Source organism: Geotrypetes seraphini, chromosome 1, assembly GCF_902459505.1.
Source record: "Geotrypetes seraphini chromosome 1, aGeoSer1.1, whole genome shotgun sequence".
Classification (NCBI taxonomy): domain Eukaryota; kingdom Metazoa; phylum Chordata; class Amphibia; order Gymnophiona; family Dermophiidae; genus Geotrypetes; species Geotrypetes seraphini.
In genome coordinates this window covers 266,146,585-266,165,992 of record NC_047084.1, presented here as the reverse complement: position 1 = coordinate 266,165,992, position 19,408 = coordinate 266,146,585, and the positions used below count along the sequence as shown (strand labels likewise).

At 41.1% G+C, this 19,408-nt stretch overlaps 1 protein-coding gene across 1 annotated transcript in view; it reads left to right on the top strand.

Moving 5' to 3' along the window:
• C1H4orf48 (chromosome 1 C4orf48 homolog) overlaps positions 1–16,929 on the top strand; it is a 63,297-nt gene extending 46,368 nt beyond the window's left edge. The window contains exon 4 of the mRNA XM_033931674.1: positions 15,718–16,929. Coding sequence (XP_033787565.1) covers positions 15,718–15,789 — 72 coding nt within the window. The 3' untranslated portion in view covers positions 15,790–16,929. The remainder of the gene's footprint in view (positions 1–15,717) is intronic.
• Positions 16,930–19,408: the final 2,479 nt, after the last annotated feature.

Here is a 19,408-nt window from a genome sequence, read left to right as displayed (position 1 = left end):
GGCTTACCGGTCTGTAATTTCCCAGATCTCCCCTAGAACCCTTTTTAAAAATCGGCGTAACATTGGCCACCCTCCAATCTTCAGGTATTACAGATGATTTTAGTGACAGGTCACTAACAATAGGTTAGCAATTTCATATTTGAACACTAGAATGAATACCATCTGGTCTAGGTGATTTATTACTTTTTAACTTGTCGATATGGCTTACTACATCTTCCAGATTCACAGAGATTTCTTTCAGTTCCTCCGCATCATAACTCTTGAATACTATTTCCAGTTCTGGTAGATCTCTTACATCTTCTTCTGTAAAGACCGAAGCAAAGAATTCATTCAGTCTCTCCGCTATGGCCTTATCCTCCCTGAGTGCCCCTTTTGCTCCTTGATCATCTAACGGTCCCACGGATTCCCTCACTGGTTTTCTGCTTCCTGATGTACCTAAAGAAATTGTTATGAGTTTTTGCCTCTTTGGCAAATTTCTCTTCATATTCTTTCTTAGCTTTCTTTATCAATGTATCTAGACAGATGCTGAAATTTTATCAGAAACTGGGGAGGCTAACAAACTGGGTAACACAATAATAATGGGTGATTTAAACTACCCCGATATTGACTGGGTAAATGTAACACCAAGGCATGCTAGGGAAATAAAATCACGGTCTGCTTTATGGAGCAGTTGGTTCAAAAACCAACAAGAGGTGAAGCAATTCTAGATCTAGTTCTTAGATGGGGCCTGATGATAACAGTGATCATAACATTATCAGATTTGTTATAATCCCTAGAATAAATTCGCACAGGAAATCCAATAGAACAGCACTTAACTTTAAAAAGGAGACTATGATAACAGGAGAATGGTAAAAAAAGAAACTTAGAAGAGCAGCTGCAAAGGTCAAAAATATACATCAGGCATGGATGTTATTCAAAAATACCAACCTAGATATATTCCATGTATTTCCTCCTATTGGTTTTAAAAAGGTGGAAGGAAGACCACCAAATGGCAGCTGATGTGGTCAATGAGTGAGGTGATGGAAGATATTAGAGCTAAAAGAGAATCCTTCAGAAAGTGGAAGAAGGATCCGACTGAAGATAATGGTAAACAGCACAAGGAATGTCAAGTCAAATGCAAGGTGCTAATAAGGAAGGTGAAGAGAAACCTTGAAAGGAAGATTGCGCTGGAAGCAAAAAACACACACTAAAAACTTTTTTATGTATATTAAAAGCAAGAAGCCGGGAAGAGAATCAGTTAGACCACTAGATGACTGAGGGATAAAAGGGGCTCTCAGGGAAGACAAGGCCATAGCGGAGAGATTAAATTAATCTTTTGCCTTGGCCTTCACCAAGGAAAATGTGGGGGAGTTACCAGTGCCAGAAATGGTATTTAATTTTGATGATTCAGAGAAAATTTTTTTAAAAAAATCTCTGTAACACTGGATGATCTAAAGGGGCAATTTGAGAAATTGAACAGTAGCAAATCACCTGGACATGATGGTATACATCCCAGAGTGCTGCTAGAATTGAAATATGAACTTGCAGAGATATTGCTAGTAATTTGTAATTTTTCTTTAAAATCCAGCATAGACTGGAGGGTGGCCAACATGATGCTAATTTTTAAAAAGGGTTCCAGAGCTGATCTGGGAAATTATACACCAGTGAGGCTGACGTCGGTGCAAGGCAAAATGGTAGAGACTATTATAAAGAACAAAATAACAGAGCATATACATAAGCATGGACTAATGAGAGAAAGCTATCATGGATTTAGTTAAGGGAAATCTTGCCTCACCAATATACTGCATTTCTTTGAAGGGGTGAATGAACATGTGGATAAAGGTGAGCTGGTTGATATTGTGTAATTTGGATTTTCAAAAGGCATTTGTCAAAGTACCTAATGAAAGACTTCTGAGGAAATTAGAAAGTCATGGGATAGGAGGTAGTGTCCTTTTATGGATTAAGAACTGCTACCACCATCACCTTGGTAAATGTGCGAGGTGTTGTTGCCAGTCTGAAGGGAACTACTGAGAACTGATAATGTCTCTGCAGCACATGGAATCTTAAAATCTTTCTGTGCACCTGAAAATGGGGATATGGAGCTAAGCCTCCATCAGGTCAAAGGAAGACCGGAATTCCCCCAGCATTAAAGCTGCAATGACTGACCGGACGGTCTCCATGTGGAATCGTGGAATTTTCAGAGCCGTGTTGACAGATTTGAGGACCAGAATAGGTCTCCATTTGTCTGATCCTTTCTTGGGCATGATGAAATATATGGAGTACATCTGTCTGATCCTTTCTTGGGCACGACAAAGTATTCGCCTGAGCTCGATTCTTCAGGAGGAACAGGCTCTATGGCTTGAATATGTTTGCACTGTAGTGAGAATTTTGCTTACTTTCTCTGACCTGCCAGCCAGTGAGTTTGCAAACAAATCTGGCAGAGGAAGGGCAAATTTGAGCTTGTAGCCTTCTCGAATGATATCTAGTACCCATCTGTCCATGGTGATTTGCTCCCATACCTCCACATGATAGCACTAGCCTATAAGACAAAAGAAAAAGAACTGTTCACTCAAGTGTCAGTCGCTGCCACAGTTCCTCCAGAGAACAATTGTTGGCACCTCAGTCGACCCTTTCCCTTGGTGACTTGTTGCCATTTAGGCTAGGGCCGTATATTCAAGACTGAGACTTGTTGCCATTTAGGCTAGGGCCGTATATTCAAGACTGAAGGGCCCGAGCTCGGTGACGAAATAGTGGCTGCTTCTTCCTGGGGAAAGTTGTCTTGAGCTTCCTGCAGGGCACGGATTTGATGCAATTTCCCCTCTTTATAAAAAAGTAAAGCAAAGGGGTGTTGCCATTTATATTTAATATTCAGCTCACGAAGATACCGAGTAAAGGGCTTCAGGTCTTTGTGGCAACATAGTGTTGTACTGGATAAGTCCTGATAAATCTCAATTGAATAAGAGTCCCTGGAAAAGTTGTCTGTTTTCGTTATTGCTTGCCGCACTTGCTCTTTAATCTGGTAGCTTGTAAAGCAGGCTACAATGTTCTTTGGGCAGTTAGTATATGCTGAGCCCAAGATATAATGTGCTCTGTCTAGAAGAATAGTTTCGGCCTCTACCTGCAGTAGAGAACTGGCAATCTGCTGCACACAGTTATAGGTAGGTACTTCAGGGACACCCCTGAAGCATAGATTATGGTGTCTACTGTGATTTTCCAAGTCCTCCAATTTGTCTTGCAAGGAGGTATAGCCCTCTTGGAGGGTGGTTAGATGTTTATCTACCGTGGTCATTAATTCAGCCTGATCGTCGAGGCATTCGGCATCCTTGACTCTAGTGCCTAATTCCTGGATTTCTGCTTTCAATTCAGCCACCAGGGAAGCTACGTCCAAGGGAACCGCCTTAAGATCCGTACGTAAAGGGAGGAGCCAGTGAGGATGACATCAAACCCTTATGCATCCTCGATGTTGGGTCCGATTCAAACTGTTCCTGGGGCTGACTAACAACGCCTAATGTCAAGACAAGTGGAGACCCACTTTATGCCAGTGGATTTTGATGCCTGGGCAGCTATCAATGTCAATGAACTGGCCATTGAGGAGCCAAAAGGCTTCTTTTGTTGAACTTGCTAAGCCTTATGAGTTCTAGTCTGCATTTGAGAATGTAGAGAACAAGCATTAGGATCATGGTCAAATCCAAGGCACCCGATGCACCAACTATGTGGTCCATCACTGGTATGACCCAATTACACTGGGTACATCTCTTACTACTACTATTACTAATCATTTCTATAGTGCTACTAGACTTATGCAGTACTGTGCTTCAAAACATAGAAGAGGCAGTCCCTGTTCAAAAGAGCTTACAATTTAGTCAAGACAGACAAACTGGTCAAGAAGGTGCATCAATACACTGTGCTCAGGTGGGAGAATTGCAGAGGGAATGATAAGAGAGATAATGAAACCACTGGGGGTCTTCTTAGACATCTTGAAAAGTATCGCAACCAAATTCCTCAATTTTGAGTTGAAAGGAGGACATGTTCAACTCGAGGATAATTCTCCAACACAAACACAGGCCTAGCCCAACGAAAATTAAAGGAAACAAACAAAAAAAAAAAGCTACTTTGAAAACTAAAAAAGTTATGAGAGAAAAAAATAAAGAAAATAAGAAGGCAAACCCGAAGAGAAGGCTCCACTTCACACACAACACAAAGAACCACAATGTACACATCTTATCTGCTCTGCGGATAAAGAAAGATTGAGGGACCATTACTTGCACATGCAAGGTATGATGTGGTTAGAAATTTCTGCATATTTTAAGCTAGCCAAGAACCATGCCGGGCTTTGTTGAGGATGTCACCCTAATATGAGAATTGAGGCCTGCTTGTCCTAGGAGAAATAAAATATATAGGTCTAGATAACTAGGAGCTGTATTTAAATAGACTTATGCAGTCAGTACTGATCCCAACCCCACCTCCTGTCTTATGCAGAATTTTATATGTATGGGTTCTTTGCATAAGACATATGCATGAACTGGGAGATAGGGTTGTTGTAGGCAGTTATATTATACACAGAGCAATGAATGTTCTTTATATAATATCCACACATAAGTTAAGCTAGCGAAAAAGCTGTAAAAGGTCTATTTTATGTGTAGAAGTAGTGTAGTCACCACTTACACATATATTTACTGGCACCATGTAAACAGCCAGCAGCCACTGAAAATGGGGTGCAAAAAAGCTGCTTCTCTGTGGTTTGATATAATATAAGAGCTGAAAAAATATATATAACTGAGGTAGTCCAGGGAGGAAGCCATTGCTTCACAGATCCCCAGGGTGCTTCACAGAGGAAAAGAGTCAAGACATGTGGGAAGGGCTTACATATGGTTTCATCAGACAGGGCTGATGTTATCTTGCATTAACTTCAACAAGTCTGCTAACTGATAATATTAATTTGTTAAAAGACAATAATGAGGCTCTCCATTTGAGAGGTTTCATTTTACTGGATTTGTATTAAGTCCAGTATCTAGAAAAATATTAAGATGGTAATTTTATAAAGGTTCCCCCCTACACCCCAAGTAAAGCCTGTTTTACACAAGGAAAGGGACACTAATATAATTTTTCAGCCATATATGTGTATATAGGTAAATGCATCAAAAGGAGTGTATACACTATGGGGCTCATAATTGAAAGAGAAAAACGTCCAAAAACCGGCCTAAGTTGGCACTTGGACGAACATTTCTCAAAAACGTCCAAGCGCCGATAATAAAACCGGGTGTTGGACGCATTTCTAAATAACTTAGGCCTTCATAGTGCCGCTCAACGTCCAAAGCTAAACTGGGCGTTTCGGGAGGTGTGTCGAGGGCGGGAGTTGGGCGGGACGTGGGCCGGCTTAGACTTAGTCGTACAGCATGTATAACCAAAGATTATACAGCTGACGATCGACGGAACTTGGACGTTGTGATTTAGACCATGTAAAATATGGTCTAAGTCACAAAAACCCACCTAAACTCACCAGATAAGCACTGCAAACACATAACACAGACCCCCACACACTACCCCAGTGATCAACAACCCCCCCACCCCCACCCCCAATTTTATTCACAATTTTAAATTTCAGCCTCCAGACCATCATCACCTGACCACCTGGCATAGGAAAGCCTAGTCGTCCAGCCCAGAGGCAGCTTAAGTCGTCTTGGGGGTGGGTTAGGGACTCATGGAGAGGAGGACCCATGCCCATAAGCCCCTGTAATCACTGCATTGATACTTAAACATGTGCACTGCCCTATACACCCCAAAATCCTTTTGTAGTGGCATTTAAGGGCTATTGAGGTGGTACATAAGTGGGTCTAGGGGATTCTGGAGGTGGGTTGGGGGGCTTACCATCACCTATAAGGGAGCTGTAGTGAGGAGAAGCCATGACACCCTTTTTGTGAAGTTCACAGCAGTGCCCTGTAATTTACCCCCACTATTTAGGTGGCATGTCTGGGTGTGCACTTTGCACACCCCTCCCACGTCCAACAGGGCTTGTTCTAGGCATTTTGGACTTGGACAGAAAGTTGGACGGAAATGTGGTATAAAGATGGATGATTTAGCGGCTTGGACGATCAGATTGGCAGGACGTATAATTAGACGATTTTCGAAAGTCAAAAAAAGTTGGACGTATCTTTCAAAAATGTGTCTTAGACTCTTTTTTAACTTTGGACGATTTGCGAGATGGACGTAAAAGGACTTAGACGTCCCTTTCGATTATGCCCCTCCACGGGGGCACATAAATTAAGGCACCACAATGGGCACACTTGGTGCCAATTCTATAACAGTGTTATGGCACACCTAACCTAGTATAGTATACAAACGCAAAGCTATTTTAGCATGCTGAATCTTAGATATGACTATTTATGCCAGCTTAATGGCTGGCGTAAATTGCCACGCCTGAGTGCACTATGCAGCATATTTAATAAATTGCAAGTGTTGCATGGTGACACACCTATGACTCACTAGTGCATCACCCATGGCTATAGCCCACTTTCAGGTATATACTATTTAAGTTGTAAACAAAGAAGCAACTAACAGGGAGGAAATACTCCACAGAATAGCACTTGGTCGCTCTTCAAAGAAGGCTCACAACAAAGTATTCAAAGATAAGGAGGTAACACTCCAAACGAAGATCAGACTTGTCCATGCACTCATTTTCTCAATGGTCTGTTACGGATGCAAAAGCTGGACACTAAGTAAACAAGACAGAAAGAAGATTGACTCATTTGAGCTTTTCTGCAGGAGAAGGATTTTAGGCATGCCGTGGACTGCCAGAAGAACTAACAAATCGATTCTGGAAGATATCAAACCAGCTATGTCACTCGAAGCCCAAATGATGAAGTTACGACTGTCTTATTTTGGTCACTGTCAGAAGAGAAAGATCATTGGAGAAGGACATCATGTTTGGGAAGATCAAAGGAACCAGGCGAAGAGGGCAATCTGCAATCAGATGGCTGGACACGTTGAAAACAACCATGGGGATGAAGCTGGAGGACCTTACTGGACTAGCACAAAACTGATTTCATTTTAGATCCGCAATTCATCAAGTCGCTAGGACTTGAGCACAAGTGGGAAGGGGTAAAATGCGGACCTCACGGACCTGATGGACCTCATAGATCTAAAACCGCACGTCCTTAAAAATCTGAGATCCGTCCGTGCCACTTGTAGTTTCTGCCTCTTACAGACCTCTATGACATTTTAGTTCTGACGGATCTGTCTCAGCATAGGGAGGGAAAATTATTAGGATCCATCAGCTCTGAAATGTCATAGAGGTCTGTCAGAACCAGAGACTAAAAGTGGTGGGGACCTCATATTTTAGAAAACTGGTTTAAAGGATTCGTTTTAGAGCCGCTCCAGCACTAGTCTCTGGCTCTGACAGACCTCTATGACATTTTAGCGCTGACAGATCCTAATACTTTTCCCTCCCTATGCTGAGACAGATCCCTCAGAGCTAAAATGTCATAGAGGTCTGTAAGAGACAGAAACTACAAGTGGCACGGACACGGACCTCAGATTTTTAAGGACGTGTGGTTTTAGATCCACGAGGTCCGGGAGGTCTGCGTTTTACCCCTTCCCAGCACGAGTCAATGGCACCTCACAACAACAACCAAGTTTATAGAATAGCGCCAAGCATTTACCTGCATAAGGGCCAATTAATGGTGCCAATCCTGCACGTGTCACTATTCTATAAACTTTGGCATGCACTTGGTGTTTAACTTTGGGCATGACTTGTATATATTTACTGTGCATAAAACTGTTCTCAGGGCATAGATTGCATCGAGTGAAGGTGAAGTTGCAATTTATGTGCTTATTTTATAAAATACAAGGGTATATGTGGAGCATGCACACACAAATTTACACTATCTTCAGAGCATGGGCAAATTGCATTGGCATTTGCATGCTATTAGAATATAAATATTGCCATACTGGGACAGACCGAAGGTCCATCAAGCCCTTTCCTGTTTCTATCAGTATCTAATCCAGGCCACAAGTACCAGGCAAGATCCCAAAAGAGTAAAGCAGACTTTATGCTACACCTAGAGAAATGTTGAAACATATCCTGGAAATAAGCAATGGATGCTCCCAAGTTCATCATAATAATGGCTTTTCTTTTAGGAAATTGTCCAAACCATTTAAAAAACCTTTCTAAGCTAATTGCTTTCACTACATTCTCTTGAGTGAAGAAATATTTTCTTAGATTAGTTTTAAATTTACTACTTAGTAGCTTCATTGCATGCCCTCTAGTCCTAGTATTTTGGGAAAGAGTAAAACAAGTGATTTACGTCTACCCATTCCATTCCACTGAGTAAATTTATAAATCTATTATGTCTCCCCTCAGCCATCTCTTCTCCAAGCTGAAGAACCCTAACTTCTTTAGCCTTTTCTCATAAAGGTATCGCCCTATCTCCTTTATCATTTTCATTGCCCTTCTCTGTACCTTTCCTAATTCCACTATATCTTTTTGGAGATTTGGTAACAAATTTGCACACAGTATTCAATGTGTGGTCACTATAAAATGATATAAAGGCATTATAACATTGCTTTGTTCTCCATTCTTTTGTTAAAATGCCTAACATTCTATTTACTTTCTTAGCCACCATGAACAGAAGATTTCAACAATTCATCAGTGATGATACCTAGATCGTTTTCCTAGGCCGTGACTCATATTGGTGTTGGCTCTGGAACTCAGATTCCTAGGTTGACTTTATAAAAATTGGCATAATTTTGGAGGATCCTAGAATGTGAGGTATGATAGTATCACCATAGTTATGGCTATTTGGTGGTAGGGGTGAAACTTTGGAATAATCTGATTGGACAATTGAGAATGAATAATTACTTTCAGAGTTTTAAAAATTATTAAAAACATCTTTCATATAGGATCCAAGATGGCGTTTGTCTGAGCTCAACGAGAGGACGCCTGGGAACTCATCAATAATTTACCCTTTTATTTCTTCTCACCGAGAGTGACTTTTCCTGGGTATGCAGAAGAGAAGAGGCAGGAGCACGGCTGGTGCCTTGCGGCGCTCCGGGCTGGCTGCATTTGGCAATATTGATGAACTCCTGCGGCGTATGTAGGGCATGACAGCGGCATCGGTAGACTCCCCGCTGGAGGCGTGGCAATGAGGCGAGGTGCAGGCGATCTCTTTGGGGCTAGAAACAACACTTAGCCCCGACGCTAGAGCACCGCCCCAACAACCTCACACCACTAGCTCTCTGTGGGAGGGGGTGTTGCCGGGAGATGCCAGAGGCCAGAGAAATCAATCCAGAGAGTAGAAGCTTAGGCTCTCATTTTCTTCAAGAGAGCCTGAACTTGGAAAGTGAAGATTTAACACCAACTGGAGCAAGATCATCCCAGATGATACAGAGGCAGGAAGAATTAGCAGCTGGTGAGCAGTTTGAATTAACTTTACAACCTTTCTTGCCACAAAACCCCCATGAAATCACACAAGAATCCCTTTGGGACTTGATATCTAATTTGGGAAAAACCTTTAATTCTCAGTTCCAACAAATAGAAGGGAAAATTAAAAGTCATGATAGTGAAATTGGGAATTTGATAAAAGAACTAGAAGTCTCTAAATCTTTAACAAATAATTTACAAGAAGATATGGGACTATCAAAGAAACTCTAAGAGACATTGATTAAAGATTGAATCACTGGAGAATTTTTCTAGGAAAAATAACTTGAGATTGATTAACTTTCCAAAAGTCCCTATGATAACACCTAGAGAAATGTTGAAACGACATCTTCAAGAAATATTGGAAATTCCCGAGTCTTCATTACCACCTTTTACGCAAGTTTATTATCTTCCGACTAAGACTCGAGAGATTCAACATGTGGCAAATCAAGAACCAATAGACATTTCAGCAGTATTAGAATCATCAGATAGGGAAATGTCTGTTCCAGCTACTTTATTATTGACACTTGCATTTATCCCCGATAAGAGTTGGCTCATGAGAATGTTTTATAAACATAGGCAAAAATAATTTCTAGGTTACAAGGTACAAATGTTTCCAGATTTGGCAAGGGAGACCCAAAGGCGTAGAAAATAATTTCTTTTGTTGAAACCTGGTGTTTTGGCTTTGGGGGGCAACTTTTTTTCTTAGACATCCTTGTAATTGTGTAATTCACTATAAGACTCAGAAGTATGTTTTCTTTCAGCCTCTTCAGCTGACGACTTTCCTGTCCCTGTCCCGATTGGAGAAGGAGAGTGCTCAATAGAATAAATGTCCTTACTTTCTGATAGCTTATGATTTAATAAAGAATATTTTTCTTTGTTAACTCGCTTTTGAATTACAATTTGGATCAATTTGAGAACTTGAGAAGATTTATGTTAACATATTAAAGCTTATTTAGTTTTGGTGTTATAGTTAATTTTTCTTGTCATGAATCCTCTTTCTGTACAAGTTTATCTTGATTGTATATTGAAAACTTATAAATAAAATAAATTTAAAAATTAAAAAAAAAATATTTTATAGAAGCTTTATAAGTGGTTAAGAGTGAAAGAATGAAGTGAGTAATGGAAATGTTATTTGTATATTGTTTTGTTTTATTGTGTTTTATACTGTCCAGCCACCTGGTTCCCCATGATGACCAGCAAACTCCACGGGAGGGGATAGATTTGTAGACCTTTCAACAGGCAAAGAATCTTAGAAAATCAGGGGCCAGGGTCTTAACATAAGATGGAAATTATGTTGGGGGGGGGGACAGTAGAATCGGGAGTAAGGAAAGATTAGTTTCTTTCATCGATAATCTTCTTTCCACTAAATGGGTATAATAGTCTGGACCATAGGTTTTATCCCCATACTCGCGGGGAAACTTGTAGAAGGCATCAAACACAATTTCTTCAGTTCTACCTCCTTGTGTCACCAAGCAGTGCCCTTCTCCCTCAGTTCATATCAAAGCAATGGATAACTTCTAAATAGGATAAATAACAAGGAGGACACAGGGAGCTATTGTTAGTAATTTGTAATTTTTCTTTAAACTCCAGCATAATACCGGAAGACTGGAGGGTGTCCAACATGACACCAATTTTTAAAAAAGGTACCAGAGGAGATCTGGGAAATTATAGACCAGTGAATCTAATGTTGATGCCAGGCAAAATGGTAGAGACTATTATAAACAACAAAATGATGGAACATATACATAAGAATGGATTAATGAGAAAAAGACAACATGGATTTAGTCAAGGGAAATCTTGCCTCACCAATATATTATGCTTTTTGTTTATTGGACACTACTGCTGAATTGGTTGGTACTGTCTCGCAGTATGGTCTTTTAACTTAGCTGGGTGCTGCATACCAGGCTTATTTAGCACACTGGGTTGGCCTTGGCATTGGGACAGATAGGGAAAATACTTGAGTACCTGTATGTAAACCACTTTGAATTGGTTGTGTAACTATAAAAAGGCAGTATACAAGTCCTTATCCCCTTTTATCTGCTGTCATCTATGTTACTATGAAATAGCATTTCCTCAGTTTTCTTTGTTCTGTAACATGAGAAACCACAGCATTATTGAGAGATCTTCTTTAAGGTATTTTACTAGCAAAGTGATGAATGAAACAATCAGTTTGATGGCAACTCACAGCTGGAATGTCTCCAGTTCTTTCTTGGGGCATTATTAATTATTTTGAGTTGATTTTAGTTTCTATATTATATTTGTTAATTAAGTTTTATTGCTATAGAATCCATTTAATTGTATTTGTTTTTCTGTTTTTATTCTTGGTCTTGTAAATACTATCTAGCTCTTTAATAATGGATATGATATGAAATATAAATGTTAAATTAAATACTATTAGAGAGCACAGTAGTGATTTACAGATGTAAACTGGCTGTGTGAAAAGTGCCCTCCACAGTATATCTAGAAGTCTGTCTGTTGTTTTATAACTCACATACATTTTGCTGCATTTAGTGGAAGCATTCTCAGGGTCATGGTTTGGCAGGATTGAAAGTAATGGGGCCAATATTCTAATCTAATAGCACTTGTATTTTGCCAGCTCCCCCTAGGGGTTCAAAACAGATTACAACTTAAACTCAAAGCCAAGTCAGAACCCTTGGAGTTATACACAAAAAAATTAAATGATAGTTAAATATAAAATTAACCTAAATATTTTTTAAATAAGAAAGCCTTAAGGGAGTGACAAAATATGAAATTAGACTTAACATTTTTTAATTCACATAATAAATTCCAGAATTCAACTGCTTGGAAATTTATAGAACATTCAAGAAGCCTTTTAAAACTTACCCTTTTGACAAAAGGAAATAAAATAAAAAAGGTTTCTTTAGCTCTAAATAGTTTAATTTTGGAAAGCAATGAGTGAATCTGCTGTCATCGACCTGCCCCGGAAGTCTTCATTCTGCAGCAACTGGACACTGCCGAATGAAGACGTCCATGGCCAACGACAGCAGGCTCACTCGTTGCTGCTGGCCAAAGATTTAAAATGAGAGTGGCTGAGGAGATGGTGGGTGGGGGAGGCTGGAGAGCCAACTCTTCTGATTGACCACCAATTTTTTTGGGGGGCCATGGCCCCTGTGGCCACCCCTGTTTCAATGCCCATGGAAAGAAGAACCTGAACTATAGCTACGTGTTGCAAGGTTCTATATTAGGAGTTACTGCTCAGGAAAAGAATCTAGGTGTCATTGTTCAGGATACGTTAATACCCTCAGCTCAATGTGTGGCGGTGGCTAAGAAAGCAAATAGAATATTAGGAATGATCAGGAAAGGAATGGAAAACAAAGATGGAAATGTTATAATGCCCTTGTATCGCTCTATGGTATGGCTGCACCTCAAATACTGTGCGCAATTCTGTATCTCAAAAAAGATATAGTGGGATTAGGAAAAGTACAGAGAAGGGCAACGAACATGATAAAAGGGATGAGACAACTTCCCTATTAGGAAAGGCTAAAGTAGCTGGGGCTCTTCAGTTTGGAGAAGAGATTGCTCAGGGGAGTTATGATAGAGGGCTATAAAATACTGAGTGGAGTGGAAAGGGTAGATGTAAATCATTTGTTTACTCTTTACAAAATACTAGGACTAGGGGGGCATGTGGTGAAACTACTAAGTAGTAGATTTAAAACAAACCGGATAAAATATTTCTTCACACAACGTGTAATTAAACTCTGGAATTCATTGTCTAAGAATGTGGTGAAATCAGTTAGCTTGGTGGGGTTTTACAAAGGTATGGATAAATTCCTAAAAGGGAAGTCCATAGTCCATTATTGAGATGGCTTGGGGGAAATCCATTGTTTATTCCTAGGCTATGCAGAATAAAATTTGTTTTACTACTTGGGATCTAGCTAGGTACTTGGGACTTGGGTTGGCCACTGTTGGAAACAGTATACTGGGAAAAATGTTCAATTACACATATCGGTTGAGGCCTGCTGCCCAATGACCATGGAGAAAAAATATTTTTATCAGCTTGTTTTTAAATTATCTGAATGTCAATTCTCCATGAATAGAAGATGGAAAATTGTTCCATAGTTTAGGGGAGAGGAAATAAAATATCTGGTAGTCTTCAGACAGGCTTTTTTATGCATGGGGAGCACCAGCCAAGGGGCTCCCACTTATGTTAGTTGTTTAATTAATCCCTTATATTTTCTTTGCTTTGTTTTGTTTCCCTTACTTCTTGTGGATCTGGTTTTAAAGAGTTAATTTCTACTGTTGAAGTTCAATTTAACTATGTTTGTTTTTAATTCAAGGTAACATACTTGATGTTTAATGACAAAAAGTTAAAAAAAAAATCCCATTGTATTTAACTGGAGCAATCTTTGCACTTCAGGAAAATTAGAACCAAGCTGTGATAAATCTGCGACTCCAATACGTGAATGAAAAAAAAGTCTGTATGATCAGAGAAGACCATGGAAGAGCTTGGTTGTACTAGTTCCTGGTTGTACAGTCATTGTTGCAGTTTTCAATAAAAATTATATGAAACCCCCCCAGAACATATGAATGGTTGCTTTACTATTGAAAACAAGCTATCCCTCTTACCACCATATCTGATGCTAGGCCACATACAATACTGAAAAATCCTACAACAGGAATGAATGGAAACACACTCTGTTTTAATCAATTCAGTTGAAATACCTGCATATTTATCTGCAAACCACCTTGCCCCATTCCTTTATGATGTAGGTAAAAGAACTCCATGCTATGATACAGTACAAGTCTTTTTACAGAGGATAAGGCAGGTTTCAGCTAGGGTTACCATATGGTTCCAGAAAAAGGAGGACGGGATTCAGACATTTGGGCTTTACTTCCATTGAAAGCAATGGAAGTAAAACTCGGATGTCTCAATCCATCCTCCATTTTTTGGAGCTATATGGTAAGCCTAGTTTCAGCTGAGGATTTTTCTGTAGGTAGCTACCTAGTTAACTGGATGAAATTGCTGAAGAATTGTCCTCCCTGAATTTTATCAACCTATTAGGCTAGTATAATAAACATTATCCACTTGATATTCAGCACAATTTAGCCAGCTGGGAACGGCTCCTGGCACTAAGCCAACTAACTGCCGATATTCAGCAGGAAATAGCTGGCTGTCTCCTACTGAATATCCTGGTCACTGGTTATGTCAGCGCCAATATTCACTGGCTGACCAGACTTTCCTAAATAGCAGGTCTGTCTTTGGCCATTATTACTTAGCCGGCCAGCTGGCAATGTCTACCATGGCTGAACTTATACTGGAAATTCGATGCCGATGGCCGGATATGGCCCTGGCATTGAATTTCTGGATTCGCCAAGAAGTAGCCAGGCTGCCTCCTGGCATCTCAATATCAACCTGTATGAGCCCAAAATTCAAAGGATTTATGTTCCCATCTTTGGGGTCCTACTAAGGTTTGACGCATGATAATGGACAATAGCTTGCAGTAAATGCTGCATTTTATTTTATACCTGTGGACCACGTAGCATTTATGCATACTGTTATCCGTTAGCGTGTGCTACGTTTTAGTAAAAGGGCCCCTTTGAGAATTATGCTCCTACATTGGCCTCTTTGAAAATTTACTAGGGCTGCGTGCATAAAATTTTGCTCAAAATTTTATTAAACTCTTAAATTTAAGAGCATAAAAATGGGTGGCCGCAAGGGGTAGGGGTTAAGGCATGGAAAAGGAGTTAGGAGCTTAGCACTGATTTCTGGCACAGGTTAAAAAGAAACTTGCCTTAAGTGCAAAAGTTCTGCAGTAACTGTTGGGGGAATGTCCAACATTCCCCCCCCTGCTGTTTCCACACAGGTAAGCTCTAACATGCCTTACATTCAGGCACAGTAAGCACTGATGCATCTAATGCAACCTACTGAGGTAGCGTTAGGTGAGCACGTCTTAACTACCCATGCAAACACCTAATGCTTTTTAGCAAACATGCCCTACAGGTTATAAAATGCTATAATCTATTTATTTATTAACTCTTTATGATGAAATTCACCAAAGGTATGTACTTTCATAATCTAGGCACTAGCATTTACACCAGCTTTATGGCAGATGTAAGTGCTCGTATTTGACCTGTTATGCCAATATTCTCTATAGAAAAGTAGGTGCTACTTTTCCTTATAGAATAGGCTCCAGTTCTCGGTCCCTAAAACATGAGAGTGCACTGTTAAAGAATTATCTTCTTGGTAACATGGCAGCAAGTGGTAAAACCTATGAAGCTTCTTTTTGGAAAGAATTGCAATGAATTTTTTTTTATTAACAGGCTGTTGCTAATTCTGTGCCGTTGCTTTTATTTTCTAGACAGAAACACTTCTCCTCCAGGTGGAAAAACGGACTCTGTGTGACTGCACAACAGCAAATGCACTGAGCTAAACCCTGGAAATAGGCGACCAATGCCGCTAAATTTATGAAATACTGGTACCGTTATGAAGCAGACATGACAGGCCTCCTAATCATGTTGAACTAAAAGGGGGCTCTTACCTTTAGCAATCACTTTAAATTTTTTGTTGTTGTTGTAAACATTGGGCCAGATGTTCTAATGGCCCAATATTCAAAGGATTTATGCTTCTCACTTTCCCCCCTTTTACAAAGCTGTAACTGCCCCGAAGCCCAGAGGGATTTAAAGGGCTTCAGGGCTTTTGCCATGCGGCAGCCGCTAACACGGCTTTGTAAAAGAGGGGGGGGGGTTTGAAAATTATGCTGTTAAATTGGCTTCATTGAAATTTTACTAGGGCTAAGGGCTAAATTTACATTCAAAATGTCACTAAGGGCTTAAGTGCTTACTATTAGGAGCATAAAAAGTGAGTGGCAATAGGGTCTGATTTAGGGTGGGGGGAAAAGTTAGCACTGATTTTCAGCACTACACTCATAAATTAGACTTATAAATCTAGGCAAATGAATAGTAGGCATCAATTTACAGGCACACCTTTTAAACTCTTAATTTTAGATGAACTTTCAGCTGAAAACTTAGAGAGAAAATTCATCAAACAGTATTAGGGCCTTTACATGGGTGACAAGGCCTTAATATGTGTTAAGGGAATTAACGCTCTCTAAATGCTACGAAGCCCATAGATATAAAATGGACTTCTTAGCATTTAGTTCGTGGTAATTCCCTTAATGTGCGTTAAAGCAATAAGATGCTTGTTGAATTCCACTCTTAATGCTCTTCAATTTGGCTGAAAATGTTTATATACATTTTTATTAGTATTTATATACCGCTCTTCATTGCAACATCAGCGTGGTGTATGACAATTTAAAAGGAAAAGAGCGCCAATATTTATAGGACAGATAATCGAGAAAGAAAAATAGGGTACAAATTTAGAAGCATAAAATTAGGAGCTCAGCTGATTTTGAACATTAGGTCCGTAAATTTTACACTCCTAAATTAAGATGTTCTCAGCTGAATACGTGGAGGGGCATAATCGAAAGGGACGTCTAAGTCCGTTTACGTCCAACTCGCAAGTCGTCCAAAGTAAAAAACAGCCTAGGACACATTTTTGAAAAATACGTCCAAAATGTTTTTACTTTTGAAAATCGTCTAATTATATGTCCTGCAGATCTGATTGTCCAAGTCGCTAAATCGTACATCTTCATACCACATTTTCGTCTAACTTTTTGTCCAAGTCCAAAACGCCTAGAACAAGCCCTGTTGGATGTGGGAGGGGTCTGCAAAGTGATGGAGTGAACACCCAGACATGCCACCTAAATAGTGGGGTACCTTACAGGGCACTGCTGTGAACTTCACAAAAAGGGTGCCATGTTTTCTCCTCACTACAGCTCTTAAAACCACCTCCAGAATCCCCTAGACCCACTTATCTACCACTCCAATAGCCCTTATGGCTGCAGGAGCCACTTATATGCCAGTAAAAAAGGGTTGTGGGGGTGTATAGGGGAGTGCACATGTTTAAGTATCAATGCAGTGATTACAGGGGCTTATGGGCATGGGTCCTCCTTTCCATGAGTCCCTAACCCACCCCCAAGACGACTTAAGCTGCCTCTGTGCTGGACGACTAGGCTTTCCTATGCCAGGCATCCAGGTGATGATGGTCTGGAGGCTGAATTTTAAAGGTGTGATTAATATTTTTATGGGAGATGAGGAGTCAGGGATCACTGGGGTCTGTTTTATGTGTTTGCAGTGCTTCTCTGCTGACTTTAGGTGGGTTTTTGTGACTTAGACCATGTTTTACATGGTCTAAGTCACAACGTCCAAGTTCCGTCGATCGTTGGCTGTATAATCTTTGGTTATACATGCTGTATGACTAAGTCTAAGTCGGCCCATGTCCCACCCAACTCCCAACCTCGACACTCCTCCCAAAACGCCCCGTTTAGCTTTGGTCATTCAGCGGCACTATGAAGGCCTAGGTCATTTAGAAATATGTCCAGAACCCGTTTTTAATATTGGCACTTGGACGTATTTGGGAAATGTTTGACCAAGTGCCGACTTAGGCCGTTTTTTGGATGTTTTTCTCTTTCGATTATGAGCCCCTTAGGGCCCAATATTCCAAAGGGCTTAACTCACAGGAAAAGCTCTGACCTGATTAAACCTTGCTGAGCTGGCCATGCCTAGATATTCAGTGGCACTTAACTGGATGGTTCTGAATGCCAAAGTACTAACAAGTTAATGCTGACGATGTCTGGGTGGAACTTGGGCAGAGCCAGCATTTAACCAGTTAGTGGTTCCAAAAACATTCGTCGCATTTTGTTGGCTTTGGAGAAGGCTGGCGTGGAGGGCACCCCTGCCCTACTTATTAGTTTTGATGCTGAAAAGGCCTTTGACCGGGTGGGGTGGGGATTCCTCTTTGCTGTGCTTCGTGCGTACGGATTTGGCCCTTTCTTTTTCAATGCACTTCAGGCGCTGTATGGTGATCCAACGGCGCAGATCTCGGTGAACGGGGGCCTTTCGGCCCCCTTCCCAATTTGTAGGGGTACCCGCCAGGGCTGCCCGTTATCGCCCTTGCTTTTTGCTCTTTATTTGGATCCGTTGATTCGGGAGCTGCAATCTAATGTGGACATCTGTGGCCTTCAATTGGGGGCCACACATTTTAAGGTGGCAGCTTTTGCGGATGATCTTTTGGTATTTTTGTCAGATCCATGCCGCTCCTTATCTACTCTCTTGGAGAGCGTTCGGGAATTTGGGGACTTCTCGGGGTTTGCACTGAATCTGACTAAATCTGAGGCGTTGGCCTCTTCGGCGGGGCTCCGGGAATCCTGGGTAGGGACTTTTCCATTGAAATGGGCTGATTCTTCCTTTCGCTATCTGGGAATTCGGCTTTCTATGGATGTGCAGGAACTTTATAGATTGAACGTTACGCGTCTCTTGACTTCTATGGGATCGATTCTGGCTTCTTGGCGAGATTTGCCGCTCTCCCTGATGAGGAGAGTGCATCTCTTTCGGATGGTGCTCTTCCCTAGATGGTTGCACGTTCTGCAGACGCTTCCCTTATGTCTTTTGCAACGGGACATTCGGACCTTTTACTCTTTGCTTTCGCGGTTCTGTTGGGGGGGCCGGAAGCCTAAGTTGAGGTGGCGCTTACTGGTGGGCTCGTGGGTCCAGGGAGGCTTTGGGGTGCTGAATCTCATGTTTTATAACTGGGCTTGTCTATTGCAGCATATTCGAGATTGGGCTTTGGGTACCGCTCTCTATACGGACATCTCCTTCGAGCGAGATTATTTCTATCCTGCTCATCCCTTGTCTCGTCTTCACGCTCGGTTGGTGGAGGTGCCTATTCCTGGTAGGCGTAGTGTCTTGTTTCGCCCTCTTTGGGAGGTGTGGTGGCGGATTCTTCGTCTGTGGCATCAGGACCCCCGGGTTAGCGTGTTGTTGCCTATGGCCGGTAATCTTTCTTTCCCTCCGGGGTTGGTGCCTTCCATTTTTGGAAGATGGCGGGCTAAGGGATGTGAATTTCTCTTTCAGGTTTTGCGAGAAGGCGGGGATCTGCAGTCCTGCGTTGATTTGCAGCATGGGGGTCTTCCCTCTCTTGGTCTTGCTTAC